The 14,922-nt window shown below is 37.0% G+C and overlaps 1 protein-coding gene across 1 annotated transcript in view; it reads right to left on the bottom strand.

Annotated features, from left to right (window-relative positions):
- Positions 1-14,922, bottom strand: part of LOC129439017 (protein NLRC3) — a 93,510-nt gene that overhangs the window by 54,625 nt on the left and 23,963 nt on the right. The window contains exons 4-5 of the mRNA XM_073865815.1: positions 12,713-12,805; positions 10,740-12,521 (exon numbers count right to left, since the gene is read on the bottom strand). Coding sequence (XP_073721916.1) covers positions 10,740-12,521; positions 12,713-12,805 — 1,875 coding nt within the window. The remainder of the gene's footprint in view (positions 1-10,739; positions 12,522-12,712; positions 12,806-14,922) is intronic.

The following is a 14,922-nucleotide window of genomic DNA, read 5'->3' as shown; positions in this document are numbered from 1 at the left end:
GTTGTCTCTCTCCACAGGGGTCACAGATACCCAGGAACTGATCTGTATTTCACCCCCTCTCTCTTCTCCTTTAAGGTTTTGGTTACTGGAAATATACTAAACACATGTAACATTGGATATATCATATGTTGTGATGCTACAAAGGTTTCATCTTCATGTTTGGTGTTGTTTTAAAGGTCATGGTGCGATGGTTAAAAAGGTCTAATTTCTATAATGCTAAGAGAAAGTATATCAAAGTTTAAAACTTAAGACATAATCTGTACTTCTGTGATGGGTGTCAACTCATGAGGAGATCTAGATTACAGATGGTTAACAGTCCCATTTGGTGCTCCTTCAGGTCACGAGAACCGACCAACCAAATCCTGTTTTGAGATTTTATTATTCTTTGTCTCATTCTGTGTATATAAGGTGGCTTGGCAAGAGACTCTGGGAAGTATTCTTTAGCAAGAATCTTCCCCACACTTTGTGTGTGTGTATTCAGACATTATGGAAGTATTCTTTAGTAAGAAACTTCCCCACACTTTGTGTGTGTGTATTCAAACATTATGGGAGAAATCTTTAACAGAATCTTCTTACACCATTTTGGGTATATTATATTCATGATGGAAGTACTCTGTAGCCAGAGTGTCTATTGCCAGGTATGACTTTGTAACTTTTGCAACTGTTGATCATTTTAATTAATTGGAATTGAATCAAATTCTGTATGATATTGTTTAATTTATGTTTGAAGCTGAAACCTGCCTGGTATAATAAATTGTTACATTTGATTCATCTGAATTCTTCAGGAATTGTATTGATTTATTTTAATTCTTTCAGAAATTATTATTTCCAGTAGATTAGAAGGAGTCTGATATTACCGCAAAATAAGTATGTCATGATATGTACACACTGGTGTTTTGATGTTGGATGGAGCAGGTAGCACATTCACCAGGACTCTCAGATTTATGTCTATCACCTGCCTTAGCAAGTTGCATGATCGTGACTAAAGTAACTATTTTTATGATCGGAGCAAGCATGGGGCGGCCAGACATAAAAATATTAGTTTACCCGGCAACCTCTGACTAAGATCAGAATTGGCAATTTTGTGTCCGTGAGATGTACGCAAACGGCCGGCGTATATCCTGTGCGATATCGGGTCCCTAATGAACGAATAATTAAGACTATGGGAATATATAAATAATCAAACATCTAAATTATGATCAACAGATAATTGGAATAATGCACAAAATTCTTAATATATTAAATTGGAGTCAGATTATAATTTAAACACAGAGATCAACGAAATTAATTTAATCATGATATGGAATTATTCTTCTAGAAGCGCTGAGGAAGGAACGAACACGAGTCCCCTACACCCACTCCACTTGCATCCGTCGTTGGGCTTGTGGGTGGTACCTTACAGCTTGGTGATCCCGACGTGATGACGTATACCACGGGACGTGATGACGTAGTACACCCGAACAAGTGACGTGGTACTCCAGGAAGCTTTCCAGCGCGACATTTCAACCATAACAGAGTATTCCATTCATCGCAAAATAGGAGGTTTAAACGTCTACTTTTCTGTCTGCAGCTGTGTTGGTAAGTTGATTTTATTTGCCTATTAGAAATGTTGAGGGTGAGCATAAACGCACCCGTATGTTGTAGAATGGGACGTTAAACTCCCATTGAAAGTCCGGAGAAGTCCGGTTAGGCATGAAAATTTGAATAACAACACAGCTGTCAGAGAAATAATAACATTGCGGATAAGGAAATAATATATTTCCTCGCGCTTCGATTCAAACATCATCTCCTGCGTTTACACTCAGTAGGAGTGAATATTACATGGACTAATGACTAAATGTTATCGTGGTACATTACGCAAAGTCGTAAATTTGAGTCTAAAAGTGGAAACATCGCCGTGGCGATTATCTATTTGCTTCGTGGAACGATCTCGCAATTATATCGGAAAACCATAAAGTATTAGAATATCCGTGATTAATAAAAATCCAGTCGGATGACAAAACTCCGTGCCCAAGTCAATGCGTCCATGTATGTAAACAAACCTGCACAAAACAGGCGATATTAACTCTGTTAATGGAAATACACAGCATGACAACAGCAGTGTAGATGAGAATAAATTCCATTTGTTAGCAAATTAAAGATCTTTTGTTGGTTAAAGCACAAAAGATAAATTTAAAATGGATTAACATCTTCCAAATTTTATTCTGGTTCTCAAATAAGGGTTAACATTGAATTAATACAGTAATAACTACATTTAAACTCCCTGTATGAGATTTTATGTTGTTCACAGCACATGTGCAACATTGAAAGGAACAAACTCCTTCAGAGCAAGAATTAATTTAATTAAAGGGATGGTGTTTAAACTACAGTGTAAGTTAAGGTGTTTGCATATGAGAAGTGAATTTCAGGTTTACATGATTGATATGACAAGAGCAAATGTTCGTATTAATCTTTATAGGATCATTTAAATGCAGTAAACTACCGTTTACATACTATACATGATGAGTTAAGGAGATAATTGTAATTATGGAGAAATGAAGGAGAGATGGAAGTGTAAATGATTGAAGGCAGCATTGTTGGGGTTAGAGGTAAAGTGCATGCAGAGTGGAACTAAATGTTGGATATTAAGCAAATAGGGAGATAAGTGTAGATAAAATGGAACTAGGAAGTTTTGTTACAATTCCTTAATTAATGCAGAATTTCTCATTGTGTAAATAAGGTAAATTGAGCTAAAGCTTTGACTTATGCACAGCAAGATAATGATGAAACTGCTAAAATGATCAATAAAACACATGTGATCTTATCTGACTGAGAAAGTTTCACCACTGAGACCCTCTCAGAAAAGATCTGCTGTTTCTCCTTGTTTCAAGGTAAATATTTTAGCTTGGTTGTAACAAATAACATACATCATTATTTTCTGTGAATCAATCAAAGTGATGTAAGGCAATGATTAACAACATGATATACAGTACAGCGGTGTTAAAAGTTCTAGGCTTAGTCCTTTCTTTATGAGGTTATGGGAATTGTCAAATAAACAATTTAGTCCAGTTGTCTAGAGATTGTTGAAGCTGAGTCTTTGTTTCTCTATGAGATTGTGGTAATTGTTAAAGAGCAATTTGTTGTCTAATTGTCTAAAGATTGTGAAAGTCATAAAAATAGAGCTTATAGCTGAGTCCTGACATCACAGCAGGAATATAGAATTCCTGTTTAAAGTGAATCAGTGGGAGCTAGTAAAAGTGTTTTTAGAATTCTGTATGTCTTCAGGCTAAAAGTTTATGACTTTAAAACCTATAACAAAAATTGTGCCTTACGTCCTATTCATTGATTACTTTTCATATCCAAATAGAATAACATCTAAATAAGACTTAATGAGACCTCAGCTAAAAACATGCGAAAATTGTGCCCAATTCCAGAGGGTCACAAAAAACCCCAGCTGAGCAATGAGTTAAGCCCTGTACGTGCTGCGGTGCATTGCATCCTAAAAACAACAAAGAGTTGTTGCTGTTAGTAAACCTGTTAATGCAGCTGCTACTGCAGGGTCAATTCACAGAAATGTGCTCTCAATTTTGCAAAAGTACCATCATTCTAGAAGCCCTTGAGACCAGTTATAACATTTATTTTAATTAATATTATTGTTAATATAATGTAATTTATATTATAATTACATTATAATATATATTATATTATAATGGCCAGACAGGCCTAATATGGTGAAAAATGATGCATTACATGCATTTCAAAATTACATGATTAAAACCCACAAAAAGGCCTAGGGAATATTTAGATTTAGATTTATTTGGTCCACTATCTCGTGCCAAAACGGGGGTATGTGTATGTTTTTGCTTGTGGTTCGTTTTGTTGTTTGTTTGTTGTTTGTTTGTTGTTGTTTATTGTTGTTTGTTTGTTGTTGTTTGGTTTTGTTTTTTGCTTTGCAGGAACACTGATAATATCATGGCACAAGATAGCAAACCAAACAACTCTTTTATAAGTTTGAAACATCAATTTAAACTGAATCTGATCAGTCAATGTACTTTTATAGTTGGTTAAAACTGTGGGAAATGTTAAATCATCAGAAATTACAGTCCTACAGTTCACAGAGATTGAAAAGTTTAATAGTGTGTACCATAAACAGACATCACAGCAGTTAAACATATGAGCTGACGGTACTGAGGACAACTCAGAGTAAAGCCATTTAAGTTTAAGATTAAAATTAAAGTTAATCCAAAAATTTCCCCAGCAAAACTGGGACTTCTTATGCTCATAGTTTAAATGCAAATGCAGTTTATGGTGTTATACACACTCAGACTAAAACAACATAGTCAAATATAACAGAAAATTCCCAACTTAATCTGGCCTCTGAAATTAATTTGCAGAAAGTAATGATACAAATCTTCTTATCAAGAAGAATTTACACCCTAATGCATTGCTGTCATTGACAGCTGTGTGGTAGTGACATCATTTTAAACTTAAGATGATGCCATGTTTTAATGCAAATTGCCCAAAATTTTAGAAATTAATGTTTCTTTGTCTGTTATCTTAACTTTTTTCCTTTCAGGTGGATTACTATGACTCCTTAAGAGTCCTGACACTAGAGACGTGTCTGAGCCCAAATACAGGCACAAACCTAAAATGCAGGAGGTGGGTGTGATAATGCTTTGAGGGGTCATACACATCTCACAGTAATTAACTACTATATTCATTATATGACCTCCCGATGTAGCATCGGAACTAAAATTTTGCAACACAGATTACTTTAGGTTAGAATCCACCCACTTCCAGGCATGAACATGTAATGCACATATTTTCACCATTGCAACAACATAACACTGCGACCTGGTATAAGTTTTAAAACTATCCAGGCTTAAACCATCACACATATGTATGATAAATGACTTAGAATCCAAACTCTAGAGTTTGTCATACATGCAAACCCATTTAGCATCTCACACATAGGAGAGAAAATTAAAGGTCAACTTATGATTTTAATTTCATGGTAAACTATTGGGTCAATTTTCTCTTGAACTACATGAAACATTTCAGTGTGCATGGAACATATGTATGGTTATAGTCACACATCAATTGTTTTGTCTCTGATTGTACAAATACAGGTAAAATAAGAACTATTAATTGATTACATAAGACCTATTTCAGATTAAAATAAGTAAGTGAAGAATGAAATGGCTAGCATGGCTGCAGACATGTCTAAAAATTTCAAACTTTACAAAATGGTTATATTTGAAGTGCTGGCACTTCTACTGATCAATCACATAAATCAGACACCTTACCATTGAATGTGACTAAACCAACATATATGTACAGAATTATTTGACAACATGCAAATAATTATTGACAATGGATAAATAAGAAATTCAGAAATTATTTGATTTAAGTTTAAGTTGTCTGGGTATGTTTTAAGTTACTTCATTGAAATCTTGATTTAAGTTTAAGTTGTCTATGTTTTAAGTTACTTCATTGAATTCTTAGATATACATGGTTAACTTGCATTTCAAGGTTTTGAATAATTCTATTATTATTAAAATTATAAATATATCATATTATATATACTTTAGTATAAATATCTGTATTTTATATACATATAATTTACATTTATTTGTATTATATTTGAATGGTATTGTTATTATATGCTTTAATGATGTATACCACTGGTAAATATGCTAGTTAAAATAACTTTTGCCACTCTCCCTTTAAAATACACAGATTATATCAAAATTCCACTCTATGTTCAATATGCATAGTAGTGAAGAGTTTGGTAATGGGATCACCTTTTGGGACAAATTATTTTGAAAATGGAAAGGAGACCTTATTTACCATTCGCACCAATATCATGAAACATCTAATAATGTCATGTGTTATTGTAATCATTCACAACTATTTCCTTCCAAGGAAAGTCAAGTTCATCAGTGTTCAGTCATTTCATGGTCATGTGTATTATATTCCAATTCCCTCTCATACAGTGGTACATTCTCAGTGTGAGGAATTCCTTCACCTACGGAGGTCTGACTTTTCTATCAAAAAATACCTTCTGCCAATAGGTAACAGAGGACTGTTTAAAAGGTCAGAAAAATATCCAGGGGAGGACCCCATTAGAGACAGATGCTTCTAAATGTTGAGAGGAGACAGCTTCCATGAACAGAGCACATGCGTTTGGCTGACACAATGGACTTTGTACAACAAATTTCAACCAGATCCATTTGGGAGATTATCTTACTACGAGAACCACAGAGATCCTGTGCATCACAGACACCTGTTCAGCACAGTTAAGTTCCTGCTTTGATATCTGCAGGCATTGTTTAACATTACAGGTGTTCATCTTGAAAAGACTGTTACAATTACAGAGGACGTATGGAGACCCAAGAAGTCCACCCAAAATGACCCCTTGGGTACTCTGACAGTTTCCCAATGGTCAGGGGAGGAGATGTAGGACAGGTGGACAAGTTTTGTTTTTGGAGCTGGACCATAAAACAATAAAAAACACATTCTGTGTCTATTTTTGAGAGAACTGTTGTCTCTCTCCACAGGGGTCACAGATACCCAGGAACTGATCTGTATTTCACCCCCTCTCTCTTCTCCTTTAAGGTTTTGGTTACTGGAAATATACTAAACACATGTAACATTGGATATATCATATGTTGTGATGCTACAAAGGTTTCATCTTCATGTTTGGTGTTGTTTTAAAGGTCATGGTGCGATGGTTAAAAAGGTCTAATTTCTATAATGCTAAGAGAAAGTATATCAAAGTTTAAAACTTAAGACATAATTTGTACTTCTGTGATGGGTGTCAACTCATGAGGAGATCTAGATTACAGATGGTTAACAGTCCCATTTGGTGCTCCTTCAGGTCACGAGAACCGACCAACCAAATCCTGTTTTGAGATTTTATTATTCTTTGTCTCATTCTGTGTATATAAGGTGGCTTGGCAAGAGACTCTGGGAAGTATTCTTTAGCAAGAATCTTCCCCACACTTTGTGTGTGTGTATTCAGACATTATGGAAGTATTCTTTAGTAAGAAACTTCCCCACACTTTGTGTGTGTGTATTCAAACATTATGGGAGAAATCTTTAACAGAATCTTCTTACACCATTTTGGGTATATTATATTCATGATGGAAGTACTCTGTAGCCAGAGTGTCTATTGCCAGGTATGACTTTGTAACTTTTGCAACTGTTGATCATTTTAATTAATTGGAATTGAATCAAATTCTGTATGATATTGTTTAATTTATGTTTGAAGCTGAAACCTGCCTGGTATAATAAATTGTTACATTTGATTCATCTGAATTCTTCAGGAATTGTATTGATTTATTTTAATTCTTTCAGAAATTATTATTTCCAGTAGATTAGAAGGAGTCTGATATTACCGCAAAATAAGTATGTCATGATATGTACACACTGGTGTTTTGATGTTGGATGGAGCAGGTAGCACATTCACCAGGACTCTCAGATTTATGTCTATCACCTGCCTTAGCAAGTTGCATGATCGTGACTAAAGTAACTATTTTTATGATCGGAGCAAGCATGGGGCGGCCAGACATAAAAATATTAGTTTACCCGGCAACCTCTGACTAAGATCAGAATTGGCAATTTTGTGTCCGTGAGATGTACGCAAACGGCCGGCGTATATCCTGTGCGATATCGGGTCCCTAATGAACGAATAATTAAGACTATGGGAATATATAAATAATCAAACATCTAAATTATGATCAACAGATAATTGGAATAATGCACAAAATTCTTAATATATTAAATTGGAGTCAGATTATAATTTAAACACAGAGATCAACGAAATTAATTTAATCATGATATGGAATTATTCTTCTAGAAGCGCTGAGGAAGGAACGAACACGAGTCCCCTACACCCACTCCACTTGCATCCGTCGTTGGGCTTGTGGGTGGTACCTTACAATGCCCATCTCTGAGTATTTCTATAGTAGTCTTATCGTACTTTTATAGTAATATTTTGTCCCAAAATACTATTTTCCTAAGCATAATTAGGCCATGCATAACCATGTTGTTTTCGTATTTAGATATGACGACCAGAAAAAAAAAATAAGTTATGCCAAGTATTTGTTATGTGAAGTTGGTTCAGTGCCGTTGACTCTCATTATTTTTTGGCGTTTTCCTTAAGTTTTCAGGCCATAATGGGGGCCGCACCGTCACGTCATGGGGGCAACTGTTGCTATGGAGCGTTCTATTGAGTTTCGCCTCTTGGGCTTCTATACTCTTTGTTAACGCGGAGTTTCGCAGAATTTTCGTCAGCGAAAAAAATTAAGAAATTCGACCCTAAGCACTGAGTTCCCACATGACTTATATGACCGGAGAAGTGTTATTTTGTAAGTTTTGTCAACATTTCCGTTCACTGGGAGCACAAAGATACATGCACTCTCTCATCCATGTCTCTCTCTCTCTCACGTGCACACGCTCTACTATCTGACCGAAGTCCGAACACAAATCCTAATGTATTTGTTCAGTTTTATGCGTTTCAAGCGAGCTGAGGCAAACTAACTATCCCTCACATTTATTATAGGGCCTTAAGGTGTGTGAGGTACAGAAGTGGGGCAATGCGCATGTTATTCACAATTGTTTTTAAGTTGTTTTTTGATCAGTATTGCTGTTTACATTTTCCTTGTCTTCTTATGAAAGACATTTGCTCTACAAGAGATTACTTTAAGTGCACTAAAATTTAGACCTTAGCATTAAATAGGTTGTAAATAGTTGGTTACTTTCATGGATAAAGTGTTCCTCTTGTTATGCTGCTTGGTTGCTGTTACTGTGTGCAATGGTGTAATTATTTTATTTATGTATTTTAAGCAGCACTGGATTTTCTTACTTGTTCTACCTCACCTGTTTTTACTATTTTTTAAATATAGTTCATAAATAAATGTTCCTTTTTTTAAATTAAGAGTTGTAACATTTGGTTTTATCATTGGCCACGTTTACATGCACATCATTAATGCGAGTATTTCCAATAATGCGAGTAAGGTCTTAATCGCAGTAAGATGTTTACATGACTGGAGCTAACCTCTTCACTCCGGTTTACATGCAGTTTTTATTTTCGGATTATTCACACATAGCCCAATGCAGAGCACAAATGATGAACTCACATATATGGTCCAATGTTTTAATTTACTTACGTTAAATGACAAACACGTTGTTATAGATGTATTTCATTACCCGGTGTCGTGATGAAGATATAAATATGACAGTGCCTGTAAAGGGCGTTCACATGATATAAAAATATAGTTTTAAAAATCGTTTTGCATTAAAGATAATAGCAGAGTTCACACAACAACTATTACAATAACGATTTTGGCACATGATGAACGATAAACCATTGACAGCGAATCAAATCTATTTGAACTTGAAGTGCACGCGCACTTAAAATGCAGAAAGCTCATTCATTGCTGAGGTTATAACATAAAATTACCTCAGGTATCCAGAGCTGATGCAGTTGTTGCTGTGAAATTTTTCTACCACACTGACTACGCCAAAAGGTAAGATATTATTACACACTACTACATTCATTGTTCAGTTACGCGAAACGCAGCGAGTTGAGGACATCTGCAGGTTTCCCGCTGTGTAAATGCAACAACAGCATACATTCATATCAGTGACATGTAAACAATTGCAAAAAAGTTTTTATTACAGGAAATATCCAATAGGTAATGGTTGCTGGTTGAGCGAATTAGCATGAAGTTATGATTACGATGTGGTCACTAATATATTTATCGTTATAATTATTGTTATAATGTCCCTTAATGGTTTAATATACTGATGTCGTGTTATTTGAGCTATTTCTGAATGAAGACAGACTGCTGACAGCGAGTCGTGTTGGCAGAGTTCACGTAAAACTTCCTAATGTCAAGTTTAAAACGAATTTGTGCTTAAGGTGCGTGACTAAAACACACGTGCACTTAATTAGTGCGGTATAAATGCGATTTAAGCGTTTACATGGACGCATACTGCGATTATAAATGGCGTACGCCACCTCTTTTAATGTGATTAAACTTACTGCGATTATGAGCTTAATCGCATTATTTTTATCGAATTATTGCGTTTACATGAGGTAAAGTATAATCGCAGTATTGACAAAATCCCATTATAATCGCATTATTAGGGTGCATGTAAACGCGGTCATTGTGTCATTTTTATGATGTAAACTGAATGAGAAAAAGCAGTATCGGCTCCAAATATCGGCTAAAGAAAATCGGCAGCCTGTATCGGTCATTGGCTAAGGCTTATGGAAAAAAAACGGTATCGGCACAAAAAAAAATCCATATCGGTCAATCCCTATTCTGTAGCAGTTGGTAGATAAGTTGTTGTTTTAAACATTTTGTGAAAATTAAAACATGAAATTGTCATAACGTTTGAAAATGGTAGAATGTAACATTCATCTAACGTTCAGACAAAACAGAAACGTTCTTAGAACGTCAAGAAAACTGAACACTTTTTATATTGGCAGAATGTTGGGAACTTTTTTTAGATTGACTGCTGATTTATGTACAACATTAAGAAAATGACTTTTGTTAGAAAAGATTCTTCAAAAGTAAGAGTTCAAAATAAAATCATAAAATAATTAAATTAATTGTATTAAAGCAACACAATTGCGCTGTTGCGCTTTTCAACCTCATGTGGGAGCCGTAAGCCAATCTAACATGGAAAACTACATAGTGTTGCTTTAATATGTAAACAGTCATGTGATTGTTGTTAGTTTTACTTACTTGAGTTTTTTTGTTTCTTTAATCACAAGCTGCAGTCTCACAAGAACTTCATCTGCTGTATTTTTATCTCCAATAAAAGGTTTTAGATCAAGTTCATCCAAATGCTGCTCAGACATCAACAACACAAAAACTAAAGCTGCCCACTGTGAAGAGGAGAGTTTGTTGTTTCCTACTAATGAAGATAACACATAATGTTGAATCTCCTGCAGCAGTGAATCATCACCCAGTTCATTCAGACAGTGAATCAGATTGATGGATTTCTCTGGAGACAGATTCTCATTCATCTTCTGTTTAATGTACTTAACAGTTTTCTCTTTCTTGTAGGAGCATCTTCTCATCTGTGTCAGTAGATCCTGTAAGAGAATCTGATTGGACTCCAGTGAAAGACCCAGAAGAAAACGCAGGAAAAGATCCAGATGTCCATTCTTACTCTGCAAAGATTCATCTACAGCTCGATGATGTAAATCAGCTAATGAATTCCGCTGTAAAGTTATAGAAAACTGACCTGGTTTAAATACATTTCTGTTGTTGTTTGTGAAGGAGATGTGAGCATAAAGAGCAGCTAGATGTTCCTGGATACTGAGATGAACAAAGCAGTAAACTTTCCCCTGATACAAACCAAACTCCTCTCTGAAGATCTGAGTACACAATCCTGAGTACACTGATGCTTCTGCTACATCAATGTCACACTCTCTCAGGTCTTCATCATAGAAGATCAGATTGCCTTTCACAAGCTGCTCAAAAGCCAGTCTCCCCAGTTTGAAGATCATCTCTTCATCTTTCACTTTCTTCTCATAGTCCTTCTGATGTTTGATGTTTGTCTGAATGATCAGGAAGTGTGTGTACATTTGAGTGAGAGTCTTGGGGATCTCTCTTCTCTCTGCTTCACTCAACATTCTCTCTAGAACAGTGACTGAAATCCAGCAGAAGACTGGGATGTGACACATGATGTAGAGACTCCTGGATGACTTCAGGTGTGAGATGATTCTCCTGGCCACTCTCTCATCACTGATTCTCTTCCTGAAGTATTCCTCCTTCTGTGGATCAGTGAAGCCTCGTACCTCTGTGACTCGATCAACACACTCAGAGGGGATGAGATCAGCTGCTGCTGGTCTGGAGGTGATCCAGATGAGAGCAGAGGGAAACAGATTCCCCTTGATGAGGTTTGTCAGCATCACGTCCACTGAGGTTGATTCACTTACATCACACAACCTCACACTGCTGTGAAAATCCAGAGACAGACGACACTCATCCAAACCATCAAAGATGAACAACACTTTATATTCATCACTGAAGATTTCCATTTCTTTTGTTTGTGGGAAGAAAAGATGAAGAAGATCTAAAAGACTGAGTGTTTTGTTCTTCATCAAATTGATCTCTCTGAAAGGAAGTGGAAATATGAGGTGGACGTCCTGATTCTCTTTCTCTTCAGCCCAGTCCAGAATGAACTTCTGTACAGAGACTGTTTTTCCAATGCCAGCGACTCCCTTTGTCAGCACACTTCTGATGTGTTTGTCTTGTTCAGGTAAAGGTTTAAAGATGTCATTACATTTGATTGGTGTCTCCTCTGTTGTTGTTCTTCTGGATTGTGTCTCAATCTGTCTCACTTCATGTTCATTACTGATCTCTCCACTTTCACTCTCTGTGATGTAGAGCTCTGTGTAGATCTCATTCAGTAGTGTTGGGTTTCTCTTATTTGATGTTACCTCATACAAACACTCAAACTTCTTCCTCAGATTTGATCTGAATGTGTTCAGCACTTCAGTAAGATCAGACTCATGACTGTAAATTAATAAATATTAACTCAGATTATTACACAAATACCTGTAAGAGTAAAACTGTACAGAACAAAATGTTTGTATCATAAGACACAGGACTCTTAATGGTTTGTAAAATGTTACATTAATGCAAAACAGAAAAGATCAATATTTTCTAACATTTACTACCAAATAAAGTAAAATCCTATAATTCACCTGAAATGAGGACTCATGTTTTCATTGAAGTCTTGTGGTTGATTATCAGATTGTTCAATCTTCCTCCTCTTACAGTCAGGTTCTGTTATTCGTCTGGATGGCAAGAATGAGAATCAAGAATTTCTTTACACTTTATTATTAGTGGAATTTTCACGTAACTTTATTAGTGGTGCTTGCATTTATGCAAGGCATCACTATTACTATTGCTCATACTTATTATTCTTCTTTTTCTGGACACTTTTTCGGCGCGTAACTCGTCCCGCACGGTTTCACATAGTCCCATGAAAGAGGGCTCAAATCGACCGGATTATTGAGGAGAGGTGTGCTATGACTTTTATAAGCGATCGGGTGCAGGATTTTCGAAAGGGGGGCGAAAAACCACCCGAAAAATCCCATTGACTTAACATTGGGCCCAACTTTGACGAGTCATAGTCATAGAACATACATGACATTGGGGTGTAAGTTGTACCCCTGGGGTGTAAGAGGCACCCGAAAATTCCCATTGACTTATAATGGGGCAGGAAACATGCCCATATAAGGGAATAAAACAGTTCCAGATGGGATATCTTTGCTTTACAGTGTCGTAGAGATAAGAGGGTGGGCTCATTTTACTCGGGCATCCAATCAGTCTCTCAGGATCATCCCAGAGCTATTAAGCCACGCCCCTAGCAACAATTTTGGGCACCCTAGCAACATCTCCCATAGACTGCCATTATAAAATGCCCAGATGGATATCTTTGCACCACAGTGTCATAGAGACATGGGGGTGGACTCATTTTACTCAGGCATCCAATCAGTCTCTCAGGATACTTACATAGGTATTAAGCCACGCCCCTAGCAACCACTTTTGAGCACCCTAGCAACATAAAATTCAAACAGTTATATCTCGGCATCCGAACATCGTAGAGACACGGGGGTTGGACCGTTTGACTCATGACTCAGAGTGTAATCATTATGGGATGCCATTTTTTTCCCTAGCAACCAAATACACTACCCTAGCAACAGAGTAAACAAAGCCTTATATCTCCGCATCAGAACATCGTAGAGACACGGGGGTTGGACCGTTTGACTCGTGACTCAGAGTGTTATCACTATGGGATGCCAATTTTTTCCCTAGCAACCAAATACAGTACCCTAGCAACAGAGTAAACAAAGCCTTATATCTCAGCATCAGAACATCGTAGAGACACGGGGGTTGGACCGTTTGACTCGTGACTCACAGTGTAATCACTATGGGATGCCAATTTTTTCCCTAGCAACCAAATACAGTACCCTAGCAACAGAGTAAACAAAGCCTTATATCTCCGCATCAGAACATCGTAGAGACACGGGGGTTGGACCGTTTGACTTGTGACTTGGCGTGTAATCACCATTGGATGCCAATTTTCCCCCTAGCAACCAAATACAGTACCCTAGCAACAGAGTAAACAAAGCCTTATATCTCCGCATCAGAACATCGTAGAGACACAGGGGTTGGACCATTTTACTTGTGACTCGGTATGTAATCACTAGTGGATGCCAATTTTTTCCCTAGCAACCAAATACAGTACCCTAGCAACAGAGTAAACAAAGCCTTATATCTCCGCATCAGAACATCGTAGAGACACGGGGTTTGGACCGTTTGACTCGTGACTCGGACGGTAATCACTAGTGGATGCCATTTTTTTCCCTAGCAACCAAAAACAGTACCCCAGCAACAGAGTAAACAAAGCCTTATATCTCTGCATCAGAACATCGTAGAGACACGGGGGTTGGACCGTTTGACTTGTGACTCGGAGGGTAATCACTAGTGGATGCCAAGTTTTTCCCTAGCAACCAAATACAGTACCCTAGCAACAGAGTAAACAAAGCCTTATATCTCTGCATCAGAACATCGTAGAGACACGGGGGTTGGACCGTTTGACTTGTGACTTGGAGTGTAATCACCAGTGGATGCAAATTTCCCCCTAGCAACCAAATACAGTACCCTAGCAACAGAGTAAACAAAGCCTTATATCTCCGCATCAGAACATCGTAGAGACACGGGGGTTGGACCATTTTACTTGTGACTTGGAGTGTAATCACTAGTGGATGGCAAATTTTTCCCTAGCAACCAAATACAGTACCCTAGCAACAGAGTAAACAAAGCCTTATATCTCCGCATCAGAACATCGTAGAGACACAGGGGTTGGACCATTTTACTTGTGACTTGGAGTGTAATCACTAGTGGA

Source organism: Misgurnus anguillicaudatus, unplaced genomic scaffold (genome assembly GCF_027580225.2).
Source record: "Misgurnus anguillicaudatus unplaced genomic scaffold, ASM2758022v2 HiC_scaffold_33, whole genome shotgun sequence".
Taxonomy (NCBI): domain Eukaryota; kingdom Metazoa; phylum Chordata; class Actinopteri; order Cypriniformes; family Cobitidae; genus Misgurnus; species Misgurnus anguillicaudatus.
Note: the sequence above shows the minus strand (reverse complement) of the source record. Positions and strands in the feature narration are given on the sequence as shown.